Below are 14,184 nucleotides of genomic sequence, written 5' to 3'. Positions count from 1 at the left end.
CAACTCTTCCTAGTACCCAGTCTTCCAGGTGCCCACATTTACATGTGGGCACCTGGGACATGTCCCTAGTGCCCACTCGTCCTTGGGCCCAGTTTTCTCCACCCCTAAGTGCCCACTCTTCCGGGTGCCCACATGTCCCTAGTGCCCAGAATGAATTGGTGCCCACTGCCCACCTAATGCACCTATCCGTTACCAATTTAACTGTATGACAAGTTTGAGTGATTTTCCGCAGTTGGACCACAAGATGGCGCTTACAGTTCGCAGAGGAATCTGAAACAATGGACTCGAGCTTTACGTTCACCTTTGCCATGTTTGATAACAACTTTACTTAACACTTTGGTTAAATCATTGTGGATCGTTGGTACAGTAGGCGTACAGTAGGAAGCACCTTGCACCATGTTGTGTCAGGAGCTCGACTTTGTTTTATAGTGATTTCAGAGTAGGTTGTTGACAGACATGGGTTTTTTTCATCTCATTTCGTGCTTTTGCGGTTATGCACTTTTGTTCCTGTCTGTTGTTATTTTAGTGGCATTTATCGGGTTTTGTTTTCTTCTCAAATACAGTCATTGGAAGTATGATCACATTCCAGGACCACCAAGAGACAGGTAATGTTAAGTATAGGAACATTTTCTCTGATTTGTTCTTCTCACTTCTCGCTGTATAATCATTACATTAATTGTTTACATTTCTTCCAACAGTTTTTTCCTCGGACATATGCCATCATTAATTAGGGCGACGCAAAAAGGAAATATGCACGACAAATTATTGGAATGGTGAGAATATATATATATATTTTATATATAGATGTCTTAATGAAAACGTCCAGTTTTTATTGGCATTATATTAATATTTCCCAAATGTACCATTTTTAATATAAGGGTTTGCTCAAACTTGATTTGTAATAACATATTTTTCGTTTAGATTAATAGTTGTTTAAATGATGTTTTTGCATATTTTTGTATATTATTTTTGTCGTTTCCATGAATTGAATACACAGGACCCCAATGGAAACAAGCCAAAGTGCTTTCTTGGGTTTGTCCTAATAGTATCCTTTTTGTATGAAACTGTACCTCTGTGATTTTTTTTTGCAAACCGTTAATAAAGTATTCAATCAATCAATCAATTACCTTCTGACTCTAGAGGCAGAGGTCCCCATTTACTTTGATCACTATGCTGCTCTCTCCAGGTCTCAGATCTATGGACCTGTGTACAGGATCAACAATTTGCATAAGGTTATGCTGGGTGTGAGCTGTCCAGAGGCTACCAAGGTAAATAACACCTGGGCTTGGTTTGCGCATGACCATAATTAACCACTTAAACCCCAGCATCCTTATTGTGGGGAAGGCTTTCACAGAAAATATATGCTATTTTCAGCGAAAGCTTTCCCCACAATAACAGAAAACACGCTAGTACAGAGCCCTGAGGGACTCTGGTCACCCATTTATGGTTTAAGTGGTTAAATTACTGTTCGAATGAGGGACCTGCTTAGCCTAACCCGACACAGCCAGATCCAAAAAGCTGCTTCACACATTTGTTTCACAGCTTATTCGGTTCCAGAGGAATCTGCCAGAACTAATCTTGGCAGATTAGGTCTGGCCCCTTTCAGTTGAGATTGGATTTCTATCCCTCCGAAGTTGTGAGGGACCAATCAGGGCCCAGTATGCAAATATGGGTCAGGTCAGGCATTTTTTTAAATCCGCCCCTTGGAAATGCACGTTCCATACAGAGATTCCAGACTAATATCTATGCAGTGATATTAGTCTGGCCATGCCAGGCTAGGACCTGCTGACACATGAAAAGCAAACACCAATGTTTTAGTTAGTGTTCACTTTACTGCTCACACTTTTGTTTAATTACATGGTTAACATTCATCATAACAATGTGTCAAAAAACAAATTAACTTTGGATTCTGCCTCTTGTATTGATCTTTGTTGCAGGAAATCCTCATGTCCCCAAAGTACCTCAAAGATAAGCTGTTCTACCAGCGGGTTTCCAGTATGTTTGGGCTGAGGTACAGTAATTCACTAATTCACTAGTCCAGGAACTCTTAAAGGTACTCCGGTTAGGACAGCCTTGTTGAAGTATTACAAATACCATGTGTTCACAATATGAAGAGCAGTGCTGGAACTATCAAATATAATAACAAATACATTTCCTTAGTTTGTCTTTTAATCATGTAAGGAAAGCAAATGGCCAAATCTTCTTTTCAGTGCTTCTCTAATTTATGCTCCGTCATACGACGCAGTATGAATCAGGCTTGAACCGTGATCCTTGTCACTAGTGGTACGTAGAGTGAGTCCTGGGCGAGGTCCACTGTAAATATTTTCCATTATGTCCTGGCTGTGGGCGAGGAGGGCAATATTGTTTTGATAGCGGAAGTTTAAACAACAATGTAAAATTGATAGATTGAAACATCTCATATATAGAAGTTTGGACCTATCCTTTATTTACCCATGCAGGTAAGTAGCTAAGCTAGGGTGCTTATTTTCAGCCATGCCCTGCACGCACGCACACCATAGGTTCAGCAGGCAGGTTTGTTGTCACCTTGCTATAAGGCTAAATTGTGTGGGCGAGTCATTTCCCTATCTAGAGTCTGACTATTATATCTCTCCACAAGGTTCATTGGCAGTGGCCTGCTCACAGCAATTGACCATGACCAATGGTACAAACAGCGACGCATGATGGACCCTGCCTTCAGCAGCCTGTAAGACATCTCTGCAATTCACTTAGTTCAGGATACCTATGGGAGCTGTTAACACCACAGGGAACAAGAGTGGTGAAAGACTCGCACAACCACAATAAGTTTAAGGATGACTCCTTAGACAGAGACTAGAAAAATACACTTATTTCTTCATTATTTTACATGCTCAGTTGCTCACACACAAAAGTGCTCAAGGACGTTAACATTTATGACGGTGTGCAACTTTAACAATTGCAGTAATGTTTTACTGTAGTAATAATAACTAGACGCGTCGCAATTCTGGGAAATTGCGAAGTGTGGTTGCGCCGACGCCGGTCGCAGATGAGCGATTCGAATTCGGTGCCGATGGGATCCCGCGTTCATGACACGTGCCGTTTTGATTTGAGGAAATAGGCCCCTCCCACTAAAGAAACAGGAATACGCCTGGAGGAATACCATCGGAGGCCGCCCGATGTGCGATTTGAATTCGGTGCCGATCGGATGCCGCGTTCGTGACACGTGCCGTTTTGATTTGAGGAAATAGGCCCCTCCCACTAAAGAAACAGGCCCATCCCACAAATGTAGCGTGCCAATTATATAGTCACGTCACACCTTAGATCACTCGCGTTTCTTTTTGAGAGGATTGATCCCCTCAAAAAAAAAAAAAACGATTACATTTTGCGCATTTGTGGCGCCCCCTATGGATCAAAGTGGAAATGCTTTTGGGGATTCGTTGAGTAAACCACCCTCGACATGTGATTCAAATTTGGGATTGATTGGAAGTTTCGTTCGGGATTTTTTACATTCTTTGTAAAACGGGCCCCTCCCACTAACTTTGGAAGCCAATTACGTACAATTAAGGACTATTATAGGCCAAAAGATAAAGTGGGCTGTTATAGCGCCACCATGACTGGTGTGATTATTTTTTAGCGGTGCCAACCGCTCTATACGTGGCTTTGTCCGTATGTCCGTCCGTCCGTCCGTCCGTCCGTCCGTATGAGCCTGACGGCAAAGAAGAAACACATACAAACACACGCACACGCACACACACACACACACACACACACAGACTTGGACATTGCCTATGCCATCTCTCCTCTCTTTGGCCACACGTGCCACTGCTTATCAAAGAGGGGTCCAGGGACCCCCAATGATGTTATGTCCGTCGTCCGTTTCAGCACGGGCTTTAAACAGCTATAACTCCAGTTCGCAGCATGCCAGCAAGTCCAAATTTGGTATGTGGACTTAGACCACCAATAGGGACGAGCATTGACTGCTGAAGCCCCGCCCCGCCCTATTATAGCGCCACCAGGAGGCCACTGGCTTTAAACAGCTATAACTCCAGTTTGCAGCATGCCACCAAGTCCAAATTTGGTATGTGGACTTACACCACCAATAGGGACGAGCATTAATTGCTGAAGCCCCGCCCCGCCCTATTATAGCGCCACCAGGAGGCCCCGCCCCAAAGGCACCACTTCCTTCACACAGGGTGTGATTTTTTAATAATTTTGCACTAAACTATTAACCTCCCCTCCAAGTCTTGTAACTGTAGCCCTTACGGTTTCCGAGAAAAAATACTTGAATGGGAGTTTTTTCATTTTCCCATTAAAGTGGAAGGGGAAATTTAATGCACTAATAAATCAATATCGGAAAATCTATCAAGACGCAAATGGGCGTGGCCTATATGGGGAGTTGCGTCATGACCCAAGGAATCCAGGGGTAAAGTTTTTTTTCATTTTACGACCTACGGTTCAAAGGTTATAGGCCAAAACGTAAAGTGGGCTGTTATAGCGAATTATATAATTTTTCTTTTAATAATTTCAAACTAAATTATGAACCTCCCCTCCAAGTCTTGTAACTCTAGCCCTTGCGGTTTCTGAGAAAAGTGGATGGGGACATTTAATACACTAATAAATCAATATCAATTAAACTATGTAACCAATCTCTTAGCAAAATACAATAATAATAGAACACTTTATTTGTATAGCACTTCTCAAAAGCAGAATTACAAAGTTCTTCACACAATAAATACAATACACATGTAGACAACTGCATAGGAAACAAAAACAGGGTAAACTAAAATAGGAAGATTAAACATTAAAGAACTTTGTATAAATATATTTTAAGAAGATATTTAAAACAAGGCACCTCTTCAGTGAGCCCGGTTTCCTCTAGCAGGTCATTCTAAAGTGAAGGTGACATGGTATGCAAACATATGCAAACTTCCAACACCTATACACCTCTCACAGTGTTTACAATACACATTGAGGAAAACAAAAACAACTTGTGAATAAAAGCAAATAATAATTATGGACACGACTAAAACACAAAAGAAAAAAGAGAAATAAACAAATTAATGATTATAATATAAATGAAATAAAGTATGACGATTACAGCATTCCTTATTTACCAGAATTCCAACATAATCTATCAATAAACGTCTATCTATTTAGATTCTAGAATGTATGCCATGTGAATGTTATTCACACAATCCTAGTTTATTGCCTAATGCTATTCATGAGCCGGAAACAGCATCAAACGCACAACATACTGTATGCACCTGATTCGGATGCTATCAATGCATTGAATGGGACATTATCACCTTTTATTAGACCATTGAATGGGCGAAGTAGGCGACCTACTTACCTACCCGCGATTTATCAGACCATTCATTGGGTGTTATCAAGACATACTGACCTACCAACGGAGATGACTTAAATAGTTCAGTTTCGGTTTTGGTTTTGGTTGTTTTGGTTTCGGACCATGACGGAGGCGCGCCGCTCAGGACGGCAACTCGGTCGCTTTAGCTCCCTCGGTGGTCCTTCGCGGGGCTCCAGTTCGCCTGAGCCTACACAGCGCCGTTGGAGTTATGTACCGATAGGCACACAATCGTAAATATTGTTGTGGGGACTGCTCCGCCTCCAAAGTAGGTCAGTAGCTCCTGATTACGCCCAATGAATGGTCTGACAAATCGCGGGTAGGTCTGTGTATCGCCTACTCGTCGCCTACTCGCCCATTCAATGGTCTGATAAAACGTGATAATCTCCCATTCAATGCATTGATAGCATTCGAAGCCGGTGCTGTATAAGAATGTGTGCTGAGCTATTGTTGCTTTTTGGGGCGGTGTAGCCGCCCCCTATAAGTGAGTTTTGGACACCGACCAAAAAAATTGTATACCCCCTAACCCTTCCATTGTTAATGCAAATCGATACTTTTGCAAAGTCAGCCAATCACATTACAGCTAGTGTCATCACCACTAACTGTAATGTGATTGGCTGACTTTGCAAATTCAGGACTGTGATTGGCTAGCGAAACACATGACACATGTGCAGCCCTATGAATAGCAGTATGGACTTTAAAAAAAGTCACGTATCCTTTTTTTAAAGTGAGTCATGTTGTGATGACCACACACCGCCCACTTCACACTGGGTGTGATTTTTTCCCTTCTAGATACCTTAGAGGCTTGACAGGCGCCTTCAATGACACCTCAGAGAAGTTCATGGATAAACTTGAAGAGGTTGCTGATGAGAAAACAGATGTCAACATGCTCCACCTAATCAACGATGTTACACTTGATGTTATTACCAAGGTACGGTGCCCTTAGTGGTCCTGATATATCCTGTTTCCCAGCATCTATCAGTTTTAATACATGCATTAAAACAGTGAACATCATTAGATCACCTTCATGTCATATATGCATTTGTAGACTTACTGTAGCAGGCTATGCTTTTCTTCAGTTTACCAACTTAAAGCACAATTTTCGATACGCACTCCCAGAGTAAGCAGGGAATTGCAACAACAAGACTGTTTCAATTCGGCCGCGCTACCTCCTGAGACACTGCCGCCCAATATTTATTTTCTAAAATAGCAGAAACAGCACACCTGTAAGCTGTCAATTTCACATAGATTTGCTTGACTGGTAGGGCAGTAGATTTAAACTGGAAACAATTATTGTTTCTGGTTTAAATTTGCCGCCTCGCCAATCAAGCAAAGCTATGAGAAACTGAGCTGGGACTACAGTTACCGTACGCACAGAGCCTACTGGTCATTACGTCATTGTTGAACGGATACAGATTTTGTTGTAATGGCCATTCACACAAAATACAGTTAGAAGTCCTCTTGGCTTGAGAATCCGCCATAGTGGGAAGAATGGATGTATGGAAGTGTTGCTTGTTACCAGAAGGTTTCCGGTTGGATTCCCCGGACTGGCAGGTAAAATGTCGGTGGGGAAGTGATTGGCCACCACTAACCCACTTCAACACAACTGAAGTGCCCTTGAGCAAGGCACTGAATCTTCAACTGTTCCAGTGGAGCTGCTCAATAGCTAACAGTTGTCAGGCACCAAACAGATAAGGACTCAAAAGCAGGCACAGGTTCAACAGGTTTTATTCAAACAAAGTTGGGGGGGGGGGAATAGGCAACCAGGGGCAAAGAGGGCCAGGCAGAGAATAGTCAAAGGGGGAAGCGTGGGTCGGAATCCAGAGAGGTCAGTCAGCGTGGCGTCTAGTCCAAAAGGGGTCAAACTTAGCCGTAGTCCGTGGGTCCAATCCAAATCCAAACACAGGTTTATCCGTCCTAGTAGGCTGAAGTACAGAAGGGTTAGGCAGAGGAAAATCCAGATACAGGCAGGGGTCAAAACAGGCAGAGAATACAGATTCCGAATGCTGGGTTTAAAGCGAGCTAGACTAGGGTAAACTGGTCTGATCAGCAGGCAGAGAATAATGGCAGAGTGAGGCCTTATATAACCTTGGCTACTCAGTGGAAACAGGCACAGGTGTGGAAGTGGTCACAGGCGTGTGAGTGTGTGAGCTCCCTTGGGCGTGGGCGTGACAACAGTAGGCTATAAGACTGTGGGTGTATGGGTCAGCTCCCAGCTTTAATGTGTGCAGGGCGTGGCTGAAAATAAGCACCCTAGCTTATCTACCGCCCTGGGTAAATAATTTAAAAAGAAATCACACCCAGTGTGAAGTGGGCGGTGTGGTCACAGTGGTCATCACAGTGATGGAAGTTCACTTAAAGAAAAGTAATATTTAATTATTTTAAGTGTATGGTGCTATTTATTAACAATAAACAATAAATAAACAATGGTTGGTCCACAATGGGTGATTCACTTAAAAAAAAAACATAGATGTGTTTTTTTAAGTGCATAGTCCTATTTATATAGGGTTGCACCGCCCAAAAAGAACCAGGAGACCTGGTACTGCCAGACCCCTGGCAATCTGAATGGCCGGACTTCGCATGTGTGTGCAGAGGAATGGAGGAAAAGAGGGACAAAAGAGGGACGAAAGAGGGACAGACAAAGCCTCATGACGTGTGTGCAGAGGAAAGGAGGAAAAGAGGGACAAGAGGGACGAAAGAGGGACAGGCAAAGCCTCATGTAGGCCGACCCTCTGGGTCTGGCAAAAAGGGTGTGAGATGATTTTAAAGAGCGAGGGATGTGCTTATCATAAGATCTGGCTTTATAAGTATAAATTCCTTTATATACAGTATGTGTGCCTTCTATTGTTTGAAATGTAGGTTGCGTTTGGGGTGGATTTAGACCTGCTGAGGAAAGCTGAGTCACCATTACCCAAATCCATTGAGATCTGCCTGCAGGGGTTGGTTATACATATCCGAGACATATTCTTTAAGGTATGCATTCACGGCACATTTACCTGAGATTGATATTGCAAAGATAATCATGTATCAGTGTACCTTATTCGTGAGCTTGAGCCCTAAAACTCTGGCCTTTCCAGTACAAACCAAAGAACTGGGCATTTGTCAATGAGGCGAGGCAGGCATGCCAGTTTCTGCGGACCACAGGAGCAAAGTGGATTAACGACAGAAAGGTCGCCATGCACAATGGTGAAGATGTGCCCAAGGACATCCTCACACAGATCATTAAAACTGCTGGCAAAGGTAGCACTTCTTTAATCATTTACAATAAATATTAAGGCTGGGAAATATATCAATATTGTGATATGCAGTTGCTATTGCCTGGATTTGCATATCTTATTTTGTTATTGTAGATATTATTCAATGCTAAATGAATATAGGTTAAACCTTAGATATACATTTAAATGAAGGTTTACTTTGCATCAGCATTGATATTACTCTATTAAATTGGAAATCTGTGACTTTTGTGTCCTACCCGGGAATTGAACCCCTGTCTCCGGGGTTCAAAATTTCTACTGTTCAGCTTGTTGAAATGCCCAATTTAGCGGCTGGAAGCAGTACAGAGGCGCTTAAAGTGCAACCAAAAAGTGCTCTATTCACCTTCCAAAAATACGAAAGACAAAAACAGGAGCTCCAACACAGGTGACAAGGTGGTGTCTAGCTCTCATTCTACCACCAACTGAGTTTATTGTTACAGACAGCCTTTTATACTCAGCTGGGGGCCATCAGTTTGGACTCCATGTCAAGGGGTAGATTACAAATAATACAAATACATTAATACATACAGTATAACATGAACTCTCATAAAATATATTAAAACTCCATGAACTACACCACTAATGATTCTACTACAACATTTACACTACAACAATATCCTTAGAAATTTCACATCCCCCCTCTGCCATTCATACTTGGTCCAGCCCAATTACACTGGCAACAGAACGGCACAACTTGACCAGGTACATGTCAAGCTTTAATAAAGTGCAAATACCCAAAGTGCCAATATGCTGTGCAAATATTGTTCAATTAATAAGGGTCAATCTATATGTGCAAAAATAGGTAACAGATCTCTGTTACACAGTTATAACAGAAAGCATGTTTGGGCAGAGGATACACTCTGCTTTGACCTTCATGCAATACATCCTGTCAAAATACAATTTTATTCACTAAAATGGATTGCAGCTTTAACTCATTTTATTTTTTATTACAGAGGAAAGCATGGATGAAGAACTGATGGTGGACAACTTCATGACATTCTTCATTGCGGGTGAGTCTCTATTATATTGCTTTATCGCAATGCCTTGTGAGCTTAATTGTAGCGTGCTGTTTTTTCTATTTTTGAAAACAATATATTGGGCAGCAGTGTCTCAGGGGGTAGTGCGGCCGCCTAGGAATTATCATTGAGCACGACACTGAACCCCTAACCGTTCCCAAAGAGCAGGCAGGTGCCCTTTGTGGCCGACTCTGTGGCCGGTTTGTGAATGTGTTTTACATCGTAAAGTGCTTTGGGTTCTATAGTAGTTGACTAATCTTTCGGCAATTTTCCCCTATAATGCCACCCCCAAAATAGGGACACCGGGTAGCCAGTGTTTGTCTTATGCTATCTGTTATAGTGTTAATATTATCTTTTTTTTAGGACAAGAAACAACTGCTAATCAACTTGGCTTTTGCATCATGGAGCTAGGAAGACAACCTGACATACTAGAGAAGTAAGACATGATCATTTCTATCCACTAAACTCTAGTGACTTTACATGCAGGTCTGCATCCAGATTATACTCCCCTTCGCTGCTAAAAAAGGCCTTTGCATCTTTTCAAAGCACATCTAGTGTTTCCTATTTTGTTTCTTTTCATGTCGTTGTTTGTTTGTTTTTTAAGAAGAGTGCATTTCAGGGCCACCACAGAATTATCTGATTGCAATACAGGAATCCACCATGAACACCTGTGCTTCACCTGTTATAACACAAGTCTGTGAGTCCAACTTTTCAAAACAGGCTACCTCAGACATTATTTTCAACATTTCCTGCAGATATTTCAAGGTTATTTCATGCTAGCAACACAGCAGAAATGTTAAGTTGCTGTTTTTAGTTGAAAACATGAACACTAACACCCTCTGGTGGATAAGAATTACACATTGCCCATTAACTTTCTTTCACCATGAAATTTCATATTGCAGTTGCAGCAGCATACCTGGATTATGTGACGAAAGAGTTGCAAGACAGTTTGTTTAGTAATTAGTAGACAATGTGAAAGTGCTCACTCCCTGGAATAACTTGTTTCTGTTGTCAACGTTTTTTCTTGTGGTCCATTGTAGAGTTTAGTGCTCAATATTAAAATTGACTAGATAGAAACAAATGTTAATACAAATGTATACGTTGTCGCACAACACTTTTGCAGATTTTTTTATTTTTTTCAACTGAACATTAAGTCATTTTGGTTAAGCGATAGAGTCATGTAACAGAGTATGAATTAGAGTAAGCCATTGTCCCACAATCACATGACTTCTTACCTGATTTCTCAGAGCAAAGAAAGAGGTGGATGATGTTATCGGAATGAAGCGGGAGATTGCCTTCGAGGACCTGGGCAAACTGACCTACCTCTCACAGGTAGACCGTACATATCACAGAGTTACAAATACTCTCTCCATCGTTCCTCTAATAATAGCACCAATTCATTGACTGTTCTATCTATAGCTAAGGCATGGCTTGCTATTAGGAATTAAAAGAATAATTGCCTCACTTCTCCTCCTTACAACCTCCCCCCAGGTACTAAAAGAGACTCTCAGACTGTATCCCACAGCTCCAGTGACATCTCGCGTACTAACCAAAGACTTTGTCATCAATGGAGTACCCATTCCTGGAGGCGTCGTCTGCATTGTGAGTCTCTTAGCTACGAATGCTTGTTCTTGTAAAGCAACATGTCTGCAACTGAACGTTTAAGGAAGCTAAAATGGGTTTCTAGCCAGCTCTTTCTGATAGGTTCCAATACTAGAATACTGGTAGCAATGGTCCTGGATCCTTGGAAGGCGACTGATGAAGTACTGACCACATAATAGTGATTTGAAGTTTATAGAAAGATGTCTTCTGGATTTCCCTGACATTCACAGTTCAGTTCCTTTGTGGCCGGGAGACTGGAACAACATTTTAAGGACCCAATGACGTTTGATCCGGACAGATTCCACCCAGATGCTCCCAAGTAAGTCACTAACTTAGTCACAAAAATGGCAATTTGTACATAGTAATACATTTAACCACTTAAGCCCTATTTTATACTTCATCTAACAGGGTTGTGTGCTGAAAATAGCCAATCTACATACTCTTTGTGATGCAACGCATTATGAGCTTATAGATTTTTGCAATTTTGTAACCTTTCTGAACATTTACCTGTAATGACCCAAATACGGATAGCAGGTAGAAACCCAGACTATTCATTTTACCTGGACCTTTGTCCAGGTAAAATGAATAGTCTGGGTGATGAAAAACACTCCCCCACTACCATTCAAACCATTCAATTCCTGGCCGGGCACTCCAACAAACACAATTGCCAACGTTTGCGGGTGGGAAACCAACAGGTGATTGTGTCCTTGTTGTAGTTTTAAAAAAGCCATTTCTAGATAAATACGTACATAGGATGATGTGCCAAGTAGAAGCTTATATTAGCCTAATGATAATGCAATAAAAAAAATCTATATAAAATATACAAATAATAATATAATGTTTTTGCTTTTATTAAAACATTAAATTGTGTTTTATGACTAACAGCGCACACTGTAAATTCCTCAGTGTTCCTTTCACACTGTGTAAAAATTGACCCTTTACAGGTCAATTACACACCAGGGGTTGAATCAAGAATGATGAGTGGGGTTTTATCCTTCTATACACCCCCATATAACTATGTGTTACTTTAGGTAAAATGCACTGTAAATAATGAGTGTGTCATCTGTTTTTCAAGGCCGTACTACTGCTACTATCCCTTTTCTCTGGGACCACGATCATGTGTGGGAAAGAATTTTTCACAGGTGTGGACACACACACACACACACACACACACACACACACACACACACACACACACACACACACACACACACACACACACACACACACACACACACACACACACACACACACACACACACACACACACACACACACACACACACACACACACACACACACACACACACACACACACACATTGTTCCACCTTGTAATTCACACATTTCATAACACATTTATTTTGTAGTTTTAGTTGTAATGTTAATTAACTTTAATAACACCCATTCGTACATCCACACGCATCATTGATCAGCTTGTTGTTGGTGTGTGCTTTCAGATGGAGGCCAAGCTGGTGATGGCAAAACTGCTGCAGAGGTTTGACTTCCCCGTGGTTCCTAGACAGTCCTTTGACATCCTGGACACCGGCACCCTCAAGCTTAGGAATGGAGTAGTCTGTACCATCAATCACAGAAAGGACTAGATCACTGGTTCACACTATGGGGTCTGGGGACTTCCAGGGATCCTTGAGGGGGTTCCAGGTGGTCCCCAGCTAAATGTTTTACAGTTTGTAACCAAATGCACACTTATGGGTCTTTAACTCAGAGAATGTATTAATGGAATAAAATTCTATTTGTACCCTCCCAGAGTCAGTTAAAAACGGAGGATTTTACAGTGTAGATTGGGGTACCAGATACAAAATGTTATCAAATGGGGGTCTGGGCCTAATGCATATCAAACTGGGGGTTATTGAAATTAGAAGAAACTATATTTCTTTGGTCCAAGAGGGCTCTTGGACCTAAAACACACATAACAAATACTGTAACAAATACTATACTGGCACGCTTTGTATTCACTGTTTGAATGTTTTGCACACTGCACAATTAAGGCTTGACTAGTTTATGGGACTAGTTTATGGGCAGTTAACATTGTATGGGGAAGGCAGTGGCTCAGGGGTAGAGTGTCCGGTAGAGCGACCGGATGGGAACTGCTAGGTTCCCTGTTCGATGCCGGGTTCCCCCAGAGTTAGTGTCGAAGTGTCCTTGAGCAAGACGCTGAACTCCTAATTGCTCCCGATGAGCAGGTTGGTGCCTTGCATGGTTTCCTCCACCATCGGGGTGAATGTAATACACAATCTATGTAAAGCACTATATAAATTTACCATTTTGTACAACAATACCATGAACAGTGTAAATGTAGTATAACATGGCTGTCCCATCAGGTTGTGATATCACACGTGACAACACTTGTGATATGAATGCTGATTGACTGGTGGTGACTTTTGTTTCATCATCAGTGCAAGCTTAATAATTATGCATATTAACGTTTTTTTAATATGACAGAATTGGTCTTTAATAGATCCATAACAGCTCATCTTGAATATGACCTGATTTGCACAGATAAACCTATGGATATTGTATACAACTGCAGGGATTGAATTGTTTTTAAAGTTTTGATTTACATATTAAATGCCAAAATATTATAAAATACATGTTTATCCCCTCTGTGTTTTCAATGAGCACACCTACATATTTTGCATTATAGCTTCTTCATCCGGCTTCTTCCCCCATATGTCATGGAAACGTTACAGCTGTTTTCAGTCATTTGAACACCATTATATAGTTTTTTAAATTATTATTATTGTGATGTTATGAATAATACGGCGGCCATAAGGAGTACGATCATGATACCAATACCATTACGACTACATTTAACAGATACAGGATAGGTGTAGCCTGATTATCAGACTGAAGCTGCGTGGAACTTCAGTCAGTCCACTCAGAGAGTGGGCGGGGTCTATGGTATGGAACCAGGCTAGGATAGGTGGGCATTAGGGACATCTGGGCACCATATT

The 14,184-nt window shown here is 41.5% G+C and overlaps 1 protein-coding gene across 1 annotated transcript; it reads left to right on the top strand.

Annotated features, from left to right (window-relative positions):
* Positions 1–241: 241 nt before the first annotated feature.
* LOC311063539 (cholesterol 24-hydroxylase-like) lies at positions 242–13,811 on the top strand. The gene is made up of 15 exons (XM_084083021.1): positions 242–605; positions 699–773; positions 1,187–1,268; positions 1,938–2,011; positions 2,618–2,704; positions 6,131–6,269; positions 8,198–8,311; positions 8,416–8,578; positions 9,546–9,602; positions 9,972–10,044; positions 10,856–10,940; positions 11,100–11,210; positions 11,441–11,529; positions 12,286–12,352; positions 12,670–13,811. Exons 1-15 carry the CDS (start codon positions 457–459, stop codon positions 12,811–12,813), a joined length of 1,509 nt encoding a protein of 502 aa, XP_083939147.1. The 5' UTR covers positions 242–456; the 3' UTR covers positions 12,814–13,811.
* The last annotated feature ends 373 nt before the right edge of the window (positions 13,812–14,184 follow it).

This window comes from Gymnoscopelus microlampas, assembly GCF_963454915.1.
Source record: "Gymnoscopelus microlampas genome assembly, chromosome: 16".
Taxonomy (NCBI): Eukaryota; Metazoa; Chordata; class Actinopteri; order Myctophiformes; family Myctophidae; genus Gymnoscopelus; species Gymnoscopelus microlampas.
The sequence above is the reverse complement of the archived record's forward strand: the minus strand, read 5'-3'. Positions and strand labels throughout refer to the sequence as shown.

Bases quoted from the DNA above. Each gene is read 5' to 3' on its own strand.
- LOC311063539 (XM_084083021.1), top strand. From the start codon at position 457: ATGGGTTTTTTTCATCTCATTTCGTGCTTTTGCGGTTATGCACTTTTG. The intron at 8,312-8,415 runs GTATGCATTCAC...TGGCCTTTCCAG, and splicing joins TCCGAGACATATTCTTTAAG to TACAAACCAAAGAACTGGGC. The intron at 10,045-10,855 runs GTAAGACATGAT...CTGATTTCTCAG, and splicing joins CAACCTGACATACTAGAGAA to AGCAAAGAAAGAGGTGGATG.